The following is a 17,209-nucleotide window of genomic DNA, read 5'->3' as shown; positions in this document are numbered from 1 at the left end:
AGAAGCACCGGAATTGGCTTGATTAGAGAGCTTTCACAACATGCTTTCTGTTAGTATCTTCCAACTGGTAATTTGCTTGCATGTGAGGAAGAGATATTCATTACAGAATCAGACCACTGACACAAATAAACAAAGACATGATGGTGGCCGGGGTGGCTCAGTGTATAGAGCAGGAACACATGTACTCCGAGGTTTATGCCTCAACGCAGAGGTCCAGGGTTCGAGCCCGACCTGTGACGATTCCCTGCATGTCTTCCTCTCTCTCTCCCCTAGCTGTCCTGTCAAATTAAAGCCAAAAAAATAATCTTTAAGAGACAAATAAAACAAAAGCATGATAGAAGACAGACATTTAGAGACAGGGGAATAATAGAAGAGAGGCTCACACTGTGAACAGATAAAGTGCAGGGATAAATTAAATTAAAAAAAACAGGCACCGGCCAAAAGTGGAGACAGGATAATGTGAGGGAAAGCCAGAAGAAATGAGCGAGCGAGCGAGTGAGGGAACGAAAACTCCCGTCGGTTTCTCCAAACTTACTGACAGCAGCACACGCTCTGAGAATAACCCAGTTTCAGAGGCGGATGCCAGAGCTCGACGGTAGCAGCAAGAAGTACGACAACTTTTGGCATGGCAGAGCAGGGAGTTGGTTTGTTTTTTGGGTTTTGGAAAGTGTGCGCGGAATCTGAGTGGGGAACGGACAGAAATCCAAAGCATCGCGCAGGGTGGGGTCCCAACCACAGAGCTGCAGAGTGCAGAAGGGTCATTCCTCCTCAATGGAAACTTCTCTCTCTCGTCCAGCCATGATTTCACACACACACACAGACCCCAAAGCACGCACACGCACGCACACACACACACACACACACACACACACACACACACACACACACACACACACACACACACACAGAGGTTGTTCTGTTTTCTGTGATGAAGTTATCTGTCCTCTGTTTGTTGCTTTTATTATTTTGTTTTTCCTTAGTTTCCTTTAATTATCTGTCCGTCTATCACATGCACTCTATTACACACAGCTGATAAGATTTATTTGCTACTGTGACTAACTGTTCTGGGCTTTATAGGCCTTTATAGGATCTTTGTGGGTCATTGCATTAATTCAGTCATATTTCTTTTAATTTGTTAATGAATTAATGATGTTCCTTTATTTGTTTGTTTGAAGAGTTTAAGCAAAATCTCGGACTTAACTGATCAAATATTTACAGAAATATGAGGATCTGAAATTACAGCGAATAGTTCAGGGAGGCTAATTGAAGGGTTTTCTTTACAAAAGCAACAAGAACCTTGGTTCATACAGTACATGCTCTTCAAAAACTAAACACAGATCATTCTATTTCAACCATAAATGGAGCATTTCATCACTGCATTTTGGTGATGTCAGATTTTTTTAGAGGGGGATTTTATCTACAGTACATAGTTTGTTTCAACCGTGACCTCACAGACACATGAAGACTAGAAACTTGTGGAAATTAAGCATTTAAACATACTTTGACATTCTCTAAACCACATTAAATGTGGGCAATATGTTTCCTATTGGAAAATTGTTCCAAGGGCTACACTAAAATTCAGTGGGAGTATAAAAATGGTCCTTTAGCAGGAGCACTGAGAAACGTTTTTTCTTGCTGAAGTGAGTCTGAAACTCCATGCCAGCGACAGCTGACTCTTGCATCATTCATGAAATGTTGGCAGAATGAGAAGAACAGGAAAACCTCCCACTATTCTGACTTGGGAGTGTTCACACTTTATTCCAAGGTGGTTCCCTCCACCATCACGTAAGTCACCTAAATTAGCCACTACAGCGGGATTTGGTTAACAAGTGAAACCAGACACAAGCGGACTATGTACAGCTCCTTTTAAATAGGCAAAATGATTGCATTTGTGTCTACGCTAGATTTTATTTGGATGTAACTATCAGCAATGTTGGCTTTGCGGAAGTGTTTTCAGTTGTTTTTTTCAGAAATTCCTGATAATGCAGACACAGAATTATCTGTAAAACTCAGAGACTGACTTTGAAACTTTCGCACATTGTGGTCACCTAATGATTTGACGTGATGGCATCTAACCTCCCCACTGACACCCGTGACCTTTATGTGAAGCGGAGAAAAGAGCCGCCCACCAGAGCAAGGATGAGACTAAACATCCAGTATGTGTCAGTTATCTAAACTGAGTGACCCATCACAACACAGCCTGTCTATCCGCTCTGTCTCTAACAGCTCTGCCCATAAAACACAGATGGAATCTTTAACTCTGACACACTCTATCAAAAATCCAAACCATGACCTTAACTACAGTAAGATGGGATGTGTTGTGGTGGGGACTGATGTGCTAGAAGCAGCGCGTTCATCCAAGCCGAACTTTGGGTTTGGCGCTGATTCAGAAAAAGCCACAATGACTCACGGCTCCTCGTTACCGCTTCCTCGTTTAACTTTTTGCTCAAAGGCCATCACAGCTCATCAAGTGAAACCATCAAAGACCTGCTTTTATTCCTGCAGGCTGGAAGAAGATTGCTGTTAATGGCGCCGCTCCTTTCTTTCTGTTTTTGTTTATCCTCAGTGATATTCTGAACGGCTCGGCGGTGTGCGTTTACCGAATGGAGGATGTCGTTCGGGCTTTTAAGGGAAATTTCCTGCACAAGGAGGGGCCCCAGTATAAGTGGGCAGAGTTCACAGGCCAGGTGCCCTACCCACGACCAGGAACGGTAAGTTGACATTCAAAAGTCTTTTCCTTTGGGCAATATCTGGAAACGTTTTGTAGTGATCAAAACAAAAAGAAGCATAGAGGTAAAAACTGCACATTAATAGCTACACTCACATAATGGAACCGGTAAATCAAACAAAATATTCAAGCTTATTTTCTAATATTTTTACATTACATCATAATAACTGAATGAACGTCCTTCTTTCTCTCTGTATTTCTTTGTTTCTCTCTCTCTCTCAGTGTCCGAGCAGCACATATGGAAGCTACAGTTCCACTAGAGAGTATCCTGACGACGTCATCTTCTTCAGCAGGACACACCCGCTGCTGCAGGTATCTCACATTATTAAATGACACTTGTGGCTTATTTCACAATTGGGGTGAAGCACATTTTTAAATCGTTTGTTGCATCACAATACAATTTTTTTTTAAACTGGATATCTTCTGATGGTAAAATTCAAAACTCTAAAAGTTGCCACTGCTTTAGGAAAATGTGCTACCACTGGGAGAGCGCCCCCTCCTGGTCAGAGTGGGTGTTCACTACAAGTTCAGCAAACTTCTGGTGGACAGGGTGGAGGCCGTGGACGGCACCTACGACGTTCTGTTCATCGGCACAGGTAGAGTGTGCGCGCTGGACCTTTTTCTGCCGAGTTTCCATGAGTTTAGGTTTGCGCTTTAACCCTGAAGCGTTATATTAAAACTTTTTTTGTTTTGTTTTTGCCGCAGACTCTGGTCTGGTGCTGAAAGCCATCCATCTGCCCAGAGAACACGGCCAGAGTCAGGAGGTCACTCTCGAGCAGCTGCAGGTCTTCCAGGTACAACCGACAGGTTACTATGGAGAATCACAATGCTGTACCATAGATTTTACTACAAACTGTACAGTCTGTGTTTCTGTACAGTCTGAACACTAACCAACAGACATCAGTTACATTATTGTGAAGCAGTTATGCATCAATGACTTATAGTCAGTCTGCACTTAAAACAACATAGCCCCGCCACAATAATGAAACTTGGGAAAAACCTTTCTTATCAGCTTTTTTTGATAATTCTGTATCTGTAGCAACATGCCAGACTCTGTTTTTCCATTCCACACAGACATTTAAAAAAGAATCAAAGCAAAACCATTTATCATTAAAAATCTTAAACACTACGACTGCATTCAAAGTTTTTTGGAAGATCTTTCGAACTATTCATTGTTTCATTTTAAATTGAATGTGTTTCCCACTTTTTGCTTCTCTCTCTTTCTCACAGCACAAATCACCTGTGACAGCCATGACACTCTCAAAGAAAAAGGTAAAAGATGAAAGAGATAGAGACAAAAATTCCAAACTACCCCCCCACACACACACACACACAAACACACACACACACACACACACACACACTAATCACTCACATCTCCACCTTGTATCTCCGAGGACAGCTTCATCACTTGTTTCTATGGTTACCCAACCTCAGTCAGAGCAGTAATGAAGAGATGCTGCACACACACAATCCCACACAGACAGACAGAGAGAGAGAGAGAGAGAGAGAAATGCACCTTACATTATTAAAATAGTCTGGGTTTCATAAAAAAAAAAATCTAAAGCTCTCTCATACAAGACTAAATGCATCGCGACAAATGTCTCTTTCTCTCTAACACACACACTGAATTACAATGTGAGTTGGATGTGTGAACGAATCTTGTTTAGCTGTTGATTGTCAGTCAAAATGAATGCCCCTTTATTTCTTTCATGTCTCTATTTGTTACTCTCCTCCTCCCCACTACTCATTTTTTTCTCTTCCTTGCCTCTGCCCCTGCCTTACCCCTTATTTTTTCCTCTCTCTCCATTTCTACCTTTCACACCTCCTGCGCTCCTCCTCCTCCTACAGCAGTGGTTGTTTGTGGGCTCCAGGGAGGGAGTGTCCCAGCTGGCCCTGTACCAGTGTGAGTTGTACGGTCAGGCCTGCGCCGAGTGCTGCCTGGCCAGAGATCCCTACTGCACGTGGGACGGACACGCCTGCAGCCCTTACATGCCCACTGTGCGCAGGTAGGGGTGGTGAATTACTGTGCATTTGCAACGATTCACCCAGAGTACACTAATGTGATTACTGTAAACTGACATCACTTTCAAGCTTGATTTGTTTTCCTCTGGATAGCAAACACATGTAATTGATCCTCTCAAATCAGAATTGTTTATGGTGAAAAACATGGGCCAAATTACACCTCTCAGATCTTTATGATGATTACATTTCAAGCATTTTTTCCACTTGACGAACACTTCAGTTAAAAGTTCAAATACGAAGCATGGCAAATACAGATACCCATGAAAGTCGCAATTGCGAAGGTTTTTGGTGAACTTACCTCTCATGCCACCATCATCACACTAGCCAAGATTCCCACTGTGCAGACAAAATCTAATAGCATTAGAGCTCGATTGGCATGAAATCTGTTTAGCAAATTGATTCTGCCAAGTGGATTTGATTACCCCATTACCTGCATAACAACATTCTGGTCAAACTTTATGTTGTTACCCACACCTCGGTTCATGTATGCATGAATTTGTTCCATCTAACTTTTAATACTATAACAGGATATAATTGCATTGCTGCATTGTGGAGCAACGGGAAAGTGTTTATCTTCAGTTTTTACTTTTTCTCTACAGGAGGAATGCTCGTCATTTAGGGGAAGACGAGGATCCACTGACTCAGTGTGTCAGACAGGGAGGTGAGGAAGCAATTCATTCTTCAACATGTTTGTTCAATAATAATTAACATACAGTGTATATGCATAGTAACTGCATCCAAGATAATTTTATCTTAAATGGCTCAGAAGTAAGGGACCTCATGTCAGATCAAGAAAAACTACAAACAAGAGTTCAGGTTTAGTGACGACATGCCAACACATCTGCAGAACATGTAAATCATATCAGACTCTATCTGTTGTGGTTTAGAGTCAACAGGACCCAAATTGCAGACCACAGACTCAGGCAGGTAGAAAGGAAAGTGAGTTTGATAAATAAACAAAAAGACATGCAAAAAAGAAATGCAGGTGATCAACAAAACAAAAAAACTCAAGTAGCAAACACTAAATACAGGACCAAAGAACCAAACCGAGGAGAGGAAACATAGACAGACAAACCATCAAAGGAGGCTGCACAGCACAGACACTAAATACACAAGGATAATTGGGCACAGATGAAACACATCAGGGTGGGGCAGAAAATCACAGAATAAAAACAACTGAAATCCAAATCCAAAAATCCAAATATGTAAAACCAAAGTTCAATCACAAGGAAATAACGATTCCCAAATCCAAATGAACTGAAATGCAAATTCGAAGTCCAAACTAAAACAAGTCCGAACTGAGTGAGTCCGAAAAGTCATATTTACAGTAGTTCTCAACAGGGACAAGTCGTAAACTTTATCGGGGATCGAACAATAAAGTCCTGGACTTGATTCTGTCGTTGTCCCTGGTGTAACAGTCCACCATCTTTGTCTCGATCTCTCTCAGCCATGCTGCAGGTGGAGGCAGAGCAGAGGGTGATGGTGGTTGCTGAGGGTAACAGCACCTACCTGGAGTGTCTTCCCCGATCCAGACACGCTGCTGTCACTTGGTACAAACAGGCTGGAGAGAACAGTCCTGAACTAAACCAGGTACCCACACAGACACAATGTACCTTATTTCTCATACAAAAACAAAGGTTTCTATAGTGCCAAGTTCACACTACATGACTTGCTGTCTTGAGTCTTGTTACGAGTCTTGCAGTCGATTTGCAGATCCCTGTATGCATTTGCAAAAGTGACCGTTCAAAATGAGTCTGAATTATCCTCTTGCTCTTCTGTGTCATCCTTGACGCTGATTCGTTGAGATATTCAGCCTGATGGGAAATCTAGTTGGAGTCCTTGGCGCATCGGCGAGCCTCTCGCATTGCGTCTTTTAAGAGTTCATACATTGCGTTTGGCGACTGTCGATCAAATGCAGGTTTCAATTAAATTCAAGTAAATTTTATCTGTATAGCGCAAAATCACAACATACATCATCTTAAGGCACTTCATATAGTGAGGTCGAGACCTCACAATATTACAGCGAAAACCTCCAAACAGTTCCCACAATGAGCAAGCACTGGGATTTGGCTCCGAGTTCCAAAATATGTCAGCGAATGGAAAATCGGGCTAAAAATGGTGCAGTGTGAACCGGGCATTAACCCAGACTCATTGAACAGCCTGGCAGCAGTGCCGAGATATTCCCCTCTTAACTTTTTTACGTGAGCCCTGCCCTTCTTACCAGTCTGAGTCAGGGGTGGGAGCCCGCAGCTCTCAATCAATGCCTAAACGTGCTTCTGGTCAACCACTCCTCTCCAAATCGAGGGTTAACACTTAAATGTTCCAGCACCACTCTCAACCTGATCCTTCCTTCAAATACAGCAACTGCCAATAATCGCAGAGACAGAGCAGATTAATATTCAAGTCCTTCATATTTGTTTGGACCACATTTCCAATTTGCGGATATAACCCAGACTGCTAGATATAAGCAGACTGTGTAGTAAAGTACTGAGCGCGTCAGTCTGCTCTGTGTATTTCTCCCCAGGTGGTAACAGGTGACCAGCTGGTGGTTATCGAGCGGGGTGTTCTGATTCGTCGCGCTGAGCTGTCTCACGGCGGCGTCTACCACTGCCAGGTGGAGGAGCATGGCTACCACTGGACCGCCGTCACTGTCCGCCTGGCCGTTTGGAGCCCCGCGGCCAATCACCTCCTCGCCTCCTGGTCCAGCTCATCATATCAGGGCAGGGGAACCCAGCCCTGGTACGAAGACGTGATGGCGCTGATTCACCCGGGAAGCCTCGGCCCGCATTGCAGGGCTCTGGGGTACCGCCCCCCGCGCAACCACCGTCGCCATGGTGACGTCATGGCGGCAACGATCAAGGAGAAAGAGAGAGGGGAGAGGCACAAGCACGGGGGAGGACGGGGTGGCGGGGGAGGAGGGGGAGGAGGGGGAGGAAGACCCGCAGGGAGGAAGAGCAGGAGCAAGCCTCAGCAGAGGGCGCCAAGGAGCGCTTGAATGTGTCACAGGGCAGGAGGGAGGATTTTCACTGACACACACATTTATATTACATGTACACACACACACATACACACACACACACACACACACGCACTTAACTTATACACTGAGACACACACACACACACATACTGTATGTACAGAGACTACGACATGCGCATGCACTTATCTACAAAACAAACAAAAACATCCTTTCGTTGTCATGATAAACTCTCAAATGAAGCTACACAAAGAACTGAAGTATGTACAGGAGGTTGTGGACAGCGAAGACTGTTTGACCTGGACAAAGACAGAGACTGTACAAAAGAAAAGCAGGAGACGTAGAGGTGTCAGAGCATGCTGAATGAAGGATGAACAGCATGTCCAGATCACTCAGTTTGACTGACTCTGTGTCGTGACATGGACTTGTATCAGGAAAGTTTTTGGATCCTCTACAAAGTAAAAAAAAGAGGAGCCTTGTTCCAAAAGTTCTGCATTTAAAAAAAAAAAAAAAAAAATCCTTATGAAAAGGTTGATTCTTAAAGGACCATCGTACGTTTTTGCATGTTTTTGCCCATTAATTACAATTGACATGAAGCCAGTTACTCTCCAAAACAGAACAGATGTCTTTAGATTGATTTTGGACCTTCCAGGCAGATGCTGGTTTCCATTCATTTCAATCACTTTTCAAATCCATGAAAAATGCTTGAGAGATGTTCCCTTTCTTTTTTGTCAAAGTCATGCCGATGCAGTCGAGGAAGCGTCTTTTTTTTTTTTTTTTTTCAAACTTTCCTTTGTGCTACGCTCAAGTTTCAAGGACATTTCCTTGAGAACTGAGGGTCAACTGCTCAAAAAGCATTTCGTTGACGAGGTACATCGTTGGAGAGTAAACAACAAGAAGACAAAGAAGCGCGTGTATTACGGCTAAAAAACGAAAGGTATCTGATACTCTCTGTGATGGAGTGCTTGTTGATCTAAAAATTTGTTATGTTTTGGAAAATGATCAGCAGTGATTCACAATTTGAAGGTCACAAGCTTCAAAATTGAATTCCCAGCCGTCGATGTAATATAAACACGGCAGCAACTTTGAAAGACGTAATGATTCAGGTTGTGAATAGCCCTGATGAGTTTTATGCATTTTCCCCCCTTGATGTATATGGAACAATTTCACATGGAGTCCCGCCAGCGGTTCACCTAAAAGGGGAGCTTTGTTGGTCTGTCGCGATAGGCGGAGTCTGACCACGAGATCGCCGACCACAGAGAAGAAAGGCGGCAGAAGGCAAGACGGCGGCTTTGATGAGGTTTCAGATCTACTCTCCCAGGTCATTAGTGTTCTGCGTCGCAGCCGTACAAACGCCCCACGGGAGACGTTTCCATTATGTTCTCCCCTACGTTTGGTTCAGCCGCTTTAGCTGCTACGTGTTACAGGCATAGCTGGCACTTATTTCATGCCACGCAGCAGAGAGCGGTTTAGTCCAGGTGCGGGGGGAAAATGTGAGCAAAACGAAGGTGGATGCGATGAGTCTTATAATGTCCACTCCCATTTTGAATGTCGTATTGGTTTTCCCAGAGTTCCACATGAGTGCAGTGTACAAGTTTCGGAAACACGATGAGGTTTATTATTCTGTAAAGAAGGGTCACTTCTTCACCTCATCTCCAGTCTAAAGACAAGTCTACAAATTTTCATTTTTGCTACGTTGCTGTTCAAGGCACAATCAAGCCTTTATAGTTCTATCCGATATTTTTTGCCAAACCACAAAGGGATTTTTCTTTCATTGGTAATGTTTAGAATAATATTTCTACCAAGTAAAAAAACGTAACATTTTCTTGGACAAAAAAAAAAAAATACATTTAATGTAACTTAGGTCGTGACAGTTAATTCTTCCCGCTGAATCATCCTACGACACGGACAAGAGAACACGTTTGGACCACGCCCTTGGACCGAACTGTCGAGAGACTCTGTACAGAGCGTGCATGGTTCTCAAACTATGGCTCGGGGGCCAAAGTGGGCCGATGTGACTTTAGGGGGGGAGCTTCAGCCCAGCTGAACAAATGGAGTAATACGTTGCTGGTGCTGCAGCTCCAACTGGTACAGACATCTGGCTGTAAATTAAGAAGCGAATAATAATGACGCCTTTCTTTGTGCGCGTTTGGAACGAGAGAGGACTGGAATCAAGTGGATCGGAGCGACTTTGCGAAGCAGCAAATTGCTGTCCTTCGTGTTGAAATGTTAAACCATCACAGCGTGTTTCACCTCCATTTAACTCTCTGCATAGTACTATTTATTTGTTTAACTTGGAGTCAAAATGCTTGTTTCGCACATTGTGAGGTCAGGTCTTTGGGAAACGCTTCAGGACCTCCCTCAGGTCACACACTAGAAACTTATTTAACATGTGAGTGTTTGTTGGTCTGTCTTTGTATGCTTATACCGTATGTTTCTGTGCCCACACGTAGACTGTATTCTTTTTTCTCTTTATTTCCAGATGATTTAGCTCCTCCCACAGGCATTTTTAAAAGTACAAACTGAATTGACTGGAGGCTACAGGAACTAAGAGGGAGAGCTAAAACAGCGTCATTTTCAGATGCAAACGTCCAGCGTGAGCTCGACGATGATCGTGCTGTTGTTTTGCAGATTAGACTGGGTGAAGGATGAAAAATAACTAATGCTTTCTGATTTGGCATGTGAGGGAGACGAAGCCAGACAGCACGACTAAATTAAAACTTTAAACTTCGTTTGGTATGGTTTACTGGAAGAAGATGCATTTACATGCTTGGTTAAGTCCAATAATAACAGCCTCTCGTGTTTTCACATATTTAGTTTCATGCCACAACGATGATGCTGAGCACGCAATCCCGCCTCTATATGATCCCAGTTCCGCTCTTCTGGTAGTATATACTGTGTGTATTGTGTGTGTGTGTGCGCTTGTCATTCTATGGTTGTGAGAGCCACTTCAGGTTCAAAACCATCTTTGTGAGGACACTTTGACGTTCTGAGGAAATTCTGATTGGTCATCACAATTTCAAATGGCTGTTTGAGGGTTAAGACTTGGGGGTTAGAGTTGGGTTTAAACTTGGGTTAGGCATGTAGTGATGATGGTTAGGGTGAGGGGCTAGGGAATGCATTATGTCAATGAGTGTCCTCACAACAATAGAGAGATGTGTGTGTGGCCTTGTTTTACCATATTTGTGGGGGGTTTTAAATCCAGAAAAACCAGTTTGACATTCAGTTGTGGTGGTCAAGGTTAGGGTAAGGAGCTAGGGAATGCATTGTGTCCAAAATGGGTCCGTCCATGTGTTCGTGCATGCATGCACGCGCGTGTGTGTGTGCGTGCGTGCTTGTACAGTATGCCTCTGTCTGTCTTCGTGAGCATTTGAAAATTTGTGGGATCAGACTGAGAGGTTCTGAAGCCCAGCCGTTCAGAGCTTGGCAAAGGATCGGAGACACTTTAGATGCCGAAAGTAAAATAAACCAAACCGACTTTGAGCGCGGAGGGCCTGCAGTAAATTAACGTGGGCTTGGCTTCTTGCCGTCTTGGTCTTTGGCCACATGAAAGACCCACCAGCGCCGAGCTCGGTGCTGAATCAGAGCGTGTGGGGAGTAAAGAGAGAGAGGGGAAAGAGAAGCAAGAGGAGTTTATGAGGAAGTTTATGTGACTCCTTCGTGAGTAGCTGTTGAAAGTGTGAAAATGTCAGATATAGCCCCGTCTCCAAAATGAAAGAGTGTATGTGGGCGAATGTGAAGCGGGAGGTATAATCAAAATGAAATCAAGATTTGGCGTGTTCCCGTGCCGCTCTCAAATACCACATTTAGGTCAAATACAAGCTGATTCAGCAGGAGAATGTGACTGTGTGAGCATGTCAAACAACGTTCCTCCATGTTGAAAGCTAAATGAGCCGCCACTGATTAACTAACAAGTACAATTTGAACATGTTGTCATCATTTTGACCAAAGTGAATGTCTTGGCTGTTGGTTGCCATATCTTGTTCCTCAAAATACACACTTGATCAAAGTGCACACTTGGGGCGCTTTCACACCTACCGCGATTGGTCTGCACCTTTGAACCAACAATCGCAGATGTGAAAGGTGCCTCGGACGTGGTCTGACCAAAAGGGGTGGTCTAGGTCCGGATCAAACGGAGCCCTGGTTCGGGCCGTTCGCAGTGTGAAAACACTTTTCTGGATTGTTCTGACTTTCGGACCGATCGCAGGAAGTTGACACAGCGTTTGACAATAGAAGGAGAAAAAGGAAGCACAAATTTGCGGTGGTACCACATGGGGCGGAGGAGGAGACTAAATATTGAATTACATTTTTTAGGACAATTGATTGCAGCCTTCGCCTCCGACGATGGAATGTTTGACAGCACCAAAGTTCATTTGGGGCATTCGCACTAGTGTCGAGTACTGCGGCTGAAAGCGGTGATGCTGGTACTATTACAATAAGGATATTACAGGGGCAAGGAAATTAACATTTTTTATTTCTTTTTATGAATGGAATGACAAATTGACAACGCGTTTGCGCCCGACGCACGGCCGTCTACACACCCATCAATGTCCAGCACACGTCGACGCAGCCCACGTGGGTGATGATGAGAGGACGTACGCGGGTCAGACAAAATTCTTTAGTGCGCTCCCTAAAATCGCAATGTGAAGCCAACACTAATCGGTTAAAATGTCAATAACACAACAACGACCCAAACCTTCCGGGTGTATAGGAGAATGGACTCTTTGGCATTATGTCTTTTTCAAGGGTGTTTTTCTCTCTGACAAGCTGACACACATCACTGGGGATTTCTGTCCATATTGTAACATAAACGGCTTAGGTAGCGGTAAATTACAAATCCAACTTGTAGACATTTTGGGAACGACATTTACTTGCTCCCTTGCAGAATTTTAGATCAGTAGATTGACGACACTCTCGTGTCTGAGCGCTTTTTAAGATGCACTATCCGGTTAGTTTAGCCTGTCATAGTATTTTCTTTAAGATGGGCATTAAAGGCCCCGGGGACACTTTCCAGACAGACTAAATCAAAAATTGAATAAAAGATGAAAAACTCTTCTCTCCATAACAGTACAGAACCTAGCAGTAGAGGCTAGCTAGGAGCTTTTTGGGGGGGGGGTCTTCTTTTAACTAGGAGGGAACATTTTGTTGGCAAATGGAAGATGTAGTCTGAGCAAATTTTTGATAAATGCTGCTGCACACGCACTCGCAGGCAAACAAAGCCAAATGTGATGCTTTAGGTCTCCAACCTCCACGAGAAGACGTTGATTTAACTTGGAGTATGTTGCAAGTTAAAGATTTCAATTGTATCTCTGCAAACAGACCCAGCAATCTATAAATTATGAAATCAGGTTTTGTGTGATTTCCAGCCTGTGGATATTTTGTATATATGATTGTTCAAAGTGTGTGTAAATATATATATATATAGATGTGATGGATTCCAACACTACGTCTCCTATAAGACATTTAAAACAGTTAGTGTTTCTCTCAAAGACGTGGCGCAGAGCTGCTCCTCATTCAGTACAATGGCCTCGTGTGTTTGACTTTGTTATGCTGTATTTACATCTCGGTGCCAATTAGTCTCTTGTGACTTTCCAGAGTGACTTCTTCTCCACAGACGGAATGAAACTGTCATCGAATGATTTCCTCCCTTGTGAGCAGACTTTGTTTTTCTCTGAGTAAATATGTATTGGTCTGCTTTCAAAATACCGTCTTTGTGTTTTGTGATTTATTGTGCCTATGACAAATACATCCAGACACGGGGCTACACACAGTCAAGTGAAGATCATATTAATGTTTTGATAGATGAGTTGGGAGTATTTTATTTATTATGATTTAAGATAATTTCCCAACCTTTTAGCACTCAAAAAACCTTCAAAATGTCATTGAATTCTTATAAAAATCACATTGTCACCATGCTTAAAAACTCAAATATCCACAAATAGTTTGTGTTCTTCAATAGTTTTCAGTACAGACCCTGGTTTTCTGACTTCATAAAAAAAGAAACAGTGAAGTAGACCAGCTTACATATTCAGCTTCTTTTTTTATTTAAAGGATGCACATGTACGCTTTGGGCACAAATCAGAGCACAATTCAATTACAGGGATTCATTCCACTCCAGCTATGTTATCACGCACATCGTCCATCACTGTCTTCATTCCAAGACGGTAACATACCATTCGATACTAAACCACTGTGCATCTGTGCCAAAGTCACCACATATGATTTCTTTAATTAAATGTTAAACAATTGGAATGTGCAGCTGAGCAATCCGGTGGCTGAATGATGTATGCCGATCGTGCCGGATAGTCAGCGGTCTTCATTATACTGATTTACTCTGTCCAGAGCCCTGGGGTAACGAGGGGGTCAACAATATTCAATGTTTTGAACTTGACGCAAAGCAAGAATCTTTGTACTGGTAGTGTTTCAGTCTGAGAAACGCAATATCACAACTAAACAGAAAACCATGCATTTTAGTCTTTCCTACACAAGCCTCAAGTGTCTGACAGAGTACAGTGATACCATAATTATATTGTATAAATGTTTACTATCATACCGTAATATTTCCAAAGGGTACCACTGGCCTTGCAAACTAGACCTCATTTCACTAAACACAATTAGGCTTTTTGACTGTTTGGTGTCAGTTTACCCATTGACTCCACACTTTAATATTGTCTGAAAGGAAATTTTTATTCAAAAAATTAAAAACGGGGTATTTTTGTTCAGACATGGAGCAGCGGAAACTTTTGATATTGTGGTGTGTGTGCTGAGCAACAAATACGGAGAACACTGAAATCAAAATCCTTCAAGAGCACCATGTTATCTTGGTTCCCCCTCACCAAACTGGACGCACACAGTAACAGATTGATGTGAGTTACGTTGAGAGGTGCTACAGGTTGTCTGGGCTGACAGCAGTGTTGGGCGATCAGTCCACCACTTTTGTTCAGCCTGAAATATTTGATCAAACACTGGGCGTATTAAGCGTACTTAGTGTGGTGTTACCATCTGCTTGAAGATTTGCATGTAGGCCGGGGGTTCTAAACTTTTGGAGTTGAAACCCACCTAAGGCTGGTGGGTCAGGAGCCCCCATTCCCAGAGAAGGAGAGATAGAGCTGTTCCGCGAGTGATACATTTAGAAAATTATGTTTATTTTAAAAGAACACTTTGTTATCACTCGTACAGACAATTAATCATGAAAACAATCAGTCTAAAATATCTCGTTTTTAAAAATATATATATGTAAAAATTATATCATTTTTTCGGGACTCCCAGCTTCAGAATTATTGGTTCTGTGACACCAATCGTGTAGGAGAAGACGACCAACATGCCTTTACTGCTCACATGTCAATTCTCAATGACCTCAGTATTGAGGATTGATATTTTACAATTTAACCATGAACTTTATTATAAATTATATGAAATTATTTATTCTGTAAAATAAAAGTTTTCATAAAGGCGCACATCGGTAAATATAAACGCTGACACTGATATGTCTGTGAAAGGCTCATATGGGCTGATATGTATCGGCCAAGCGATACATGAGTTTGGAAATTAAAGGATTAGATTTGTTTTCGTCTTAATGCAGTACCCACTATGAAAGACATTGGTTGCTACATTCATTCTCGCTCTCCATGTACCAAAAACCAACAATATGAGGCTTGACTGGTTTGATTTAGACTAACTGATAGAAATCTATGAGTGACTTTATTCAGGATGGAAGAATTTTCACCACACATGACTCAAGGAGAAGCATTTATTTCAGCTTGGTCGAGGAGAATAGAGATGAGCAGTATGAGTTGACACACTATTATGCCACCCTACTGTGATGGCTATCTTTACAGGGGACATTTAAACCTGTGCAGAACTCTGCTACATGTCTAAATAAGTACATTCCTCTTGGGACCACAGCGCCTGTTCATAGGATGAAGATTCTGCTCGGAACAAAATACAAACATTAATCCATGTTTTCCTGAATCATGTTATATATTCTATTCAATACTCATGTCCTCTCCGACAGACGACTGTGGACCTTATGACTGTTTGCTCCCTCAACCGGAGGCTCGGTTCATCATATCTTTAACAAACATAGGTTCTGTGCTCCAAACTTGGTTGCTATGGTAACTGCCAGTGGGGACTGCGCTCTCTTTGAGACAGACAGTGGACTAATGTTATTATGGCTAACCTGTGACCTGTGGAAGTTGGCTTCTTTGTCCTGGTGGTCATGTGTGGAGAGAGAGGATTAGAATAGGGATTCACTAATTCAAAGTCAGTGGGGACACAACCATCAATACACACAACATACATATGGCATGTGAGTATGGTGCTGGGGAAAAAAAAAGTAATCCATCTTTTAACTTGCTGCATTATTTGACATTTGTTGACTTGAGAACATCACAAGTCGTACTCGTGAGTGGTCCGCTATGTTTGAGGAAGGCAAGATGTGATGACACACTGATTTATGAAGTCTAAAACAAAAAAGAAATATAACGCATAGGAGTTATGCTGCATTGTCTTTTCTTTTACAGTATTTCTGTGCATGTGAAGGCAATTTCCTGGTGTTGTAAGTAAATGAAAAAAATAAAATATGATAACTGTCATAGTGTTAATTGAGCACTTTACCGGGAAACTCTGGGAGCTAATGGGTTACTTCAGAAATCTAGTTTGTCCTAAGGTAAATGTCTCAGGCTTTGATGTTTGGCACAATAAGAAACAAATGGGATTCAATAGCCAAATAACCACCACGAGAGCGCGAGCAGCTGGCCTGGATGCATGGGGTAGATTAGAAAATTTACAAGATCTCTAGATGTGGTGAGAGTGTGGTTTTGAATCCACTCTCCTCCGCAGCAGCATTTGGCATTTCTGACCAGTTTCATTGGATTGAAAAGCCACAGGCACTGGCCCAGGTTCCACTGTGGAGGCAAATAGGCTAAACCAAGGCCTTCTCAGTATTTAAGCCTCCTCCCCAGTCATCCCTTTAAAGATTTTCAAGTATTTTTGCGTTTATAAAATTAAATATTCTATCATTATGACACTGCTCACAGTGTTGGAACAGTCATCAGATGCAATCTGGGATTCACAGTCTCTTCCCAGGGACATTTAGCATATCGAGTGGACAGGCTGGGAAGCAAACCAGGACCCTCCAATAAGTGGACGACCCGCTCCAACTCGCGAGCCACAGTCATCCAAAATTAACAGCTTCAGGTGTCTTTGTATAACCTTATAAATGCTTTTCTTAGTATTTTTTATAAATTGCAACATAAACTTCTTCTGTATCATTACTTCCCTCACCAGAAGGTCAGAGGTGAGAGGCCCGGCTGCACAACTACAGCTAAAAGAGGTCTAGTCCGTCTAGATCACTACATTTCAGGTGCTGAACCCCAGTCCTCACGAGTCTCCACTCACCTGGACACTCTGCCTCTATGCATTATGCATCAAAATGCAAATTTGCAAAGTTCTAGCCTGAGGGGGCTGTGGTGTTTGTC

At 42.7% G+C, this 17,209-nt stretch overlaps 1 protein-coding gene across 7 annotated transcripts in view; it reads left to right on the top strand.

The window, feature by feature from the left end:
• The window catches only part of sema3h (sema domain, immunoglobulin domain (Ig), short basic domain, secreted, (semaphorin) 3H), a 58,989-nt gene extending 45,553 nt beyond the window's left edge, over positions 1-13,436 (top strand). For 6 of the 7 annotated variants that reach the window (XM_035644725.2, XM_035644724.2, XM_035644721.2 and 3 more), the window contains 9 exons: positions 2,567-2,711; positions 2,951-3,040; positions 3,195-3,324; positions 3,434-3,522; positions 3,959-4,000; positions 4,580-4,737; positions 5,353-5,414; positions 6,201-6,343; positions 7,278-13,436. In XM_035644725.2, coding sequence (XP_035500618.1) covers positions 2,567-2,711; positions 2,951-3,040; positions 3,195-3,324; positions 3,434-3,522; positions 3,959-4,000; positions 4,580-4,737; positions 5,353-5,414; positions 6,201-6,343; positions 7,278-7,748 — 1,330 coding nt within the window. In that variant the 3' untranslated portion in view covers positions 7,749-13,436. The remainder of the gene's footprint in view (positions 1-2,566; positions 2,712-2,950; positions 3,041-3,194; positions 3,325-3,433; positions 3,523-3,958; positions 4,001-4,579; positions 4,738-5,352; positions 5,415-6,200; positions 6,344-7,277) is intronic. The other variant, XM_035644728.2, reaches the window with a different exon arrangement.
• The last annotated feature ends 3,773 nt before the right edge of the window (positions 13,437-17,209 follow it).

Source organism: Scophthalmus maximus, chromosome 3 (assembly GCF_022379125.1).
Source record: "Scophthalmus maximus strain ysfricsl-2021 chromosome 3, ASM2237912v1, whole genome shotgun sequence".
Taxonomy (NCBI): domain Eukaryota; kingdom Metazoa; phylum Chordata; class Actinopteri; order Pleuronectiformes; family Scophthalmidae; genus Scophthalmus; species Scophthalmus maximus.
The sequence above is the reverse complement of the archived record's forward strand: the minus strand, read 5'-3'. Positions and strand labels throughout refer to the sequence as shown.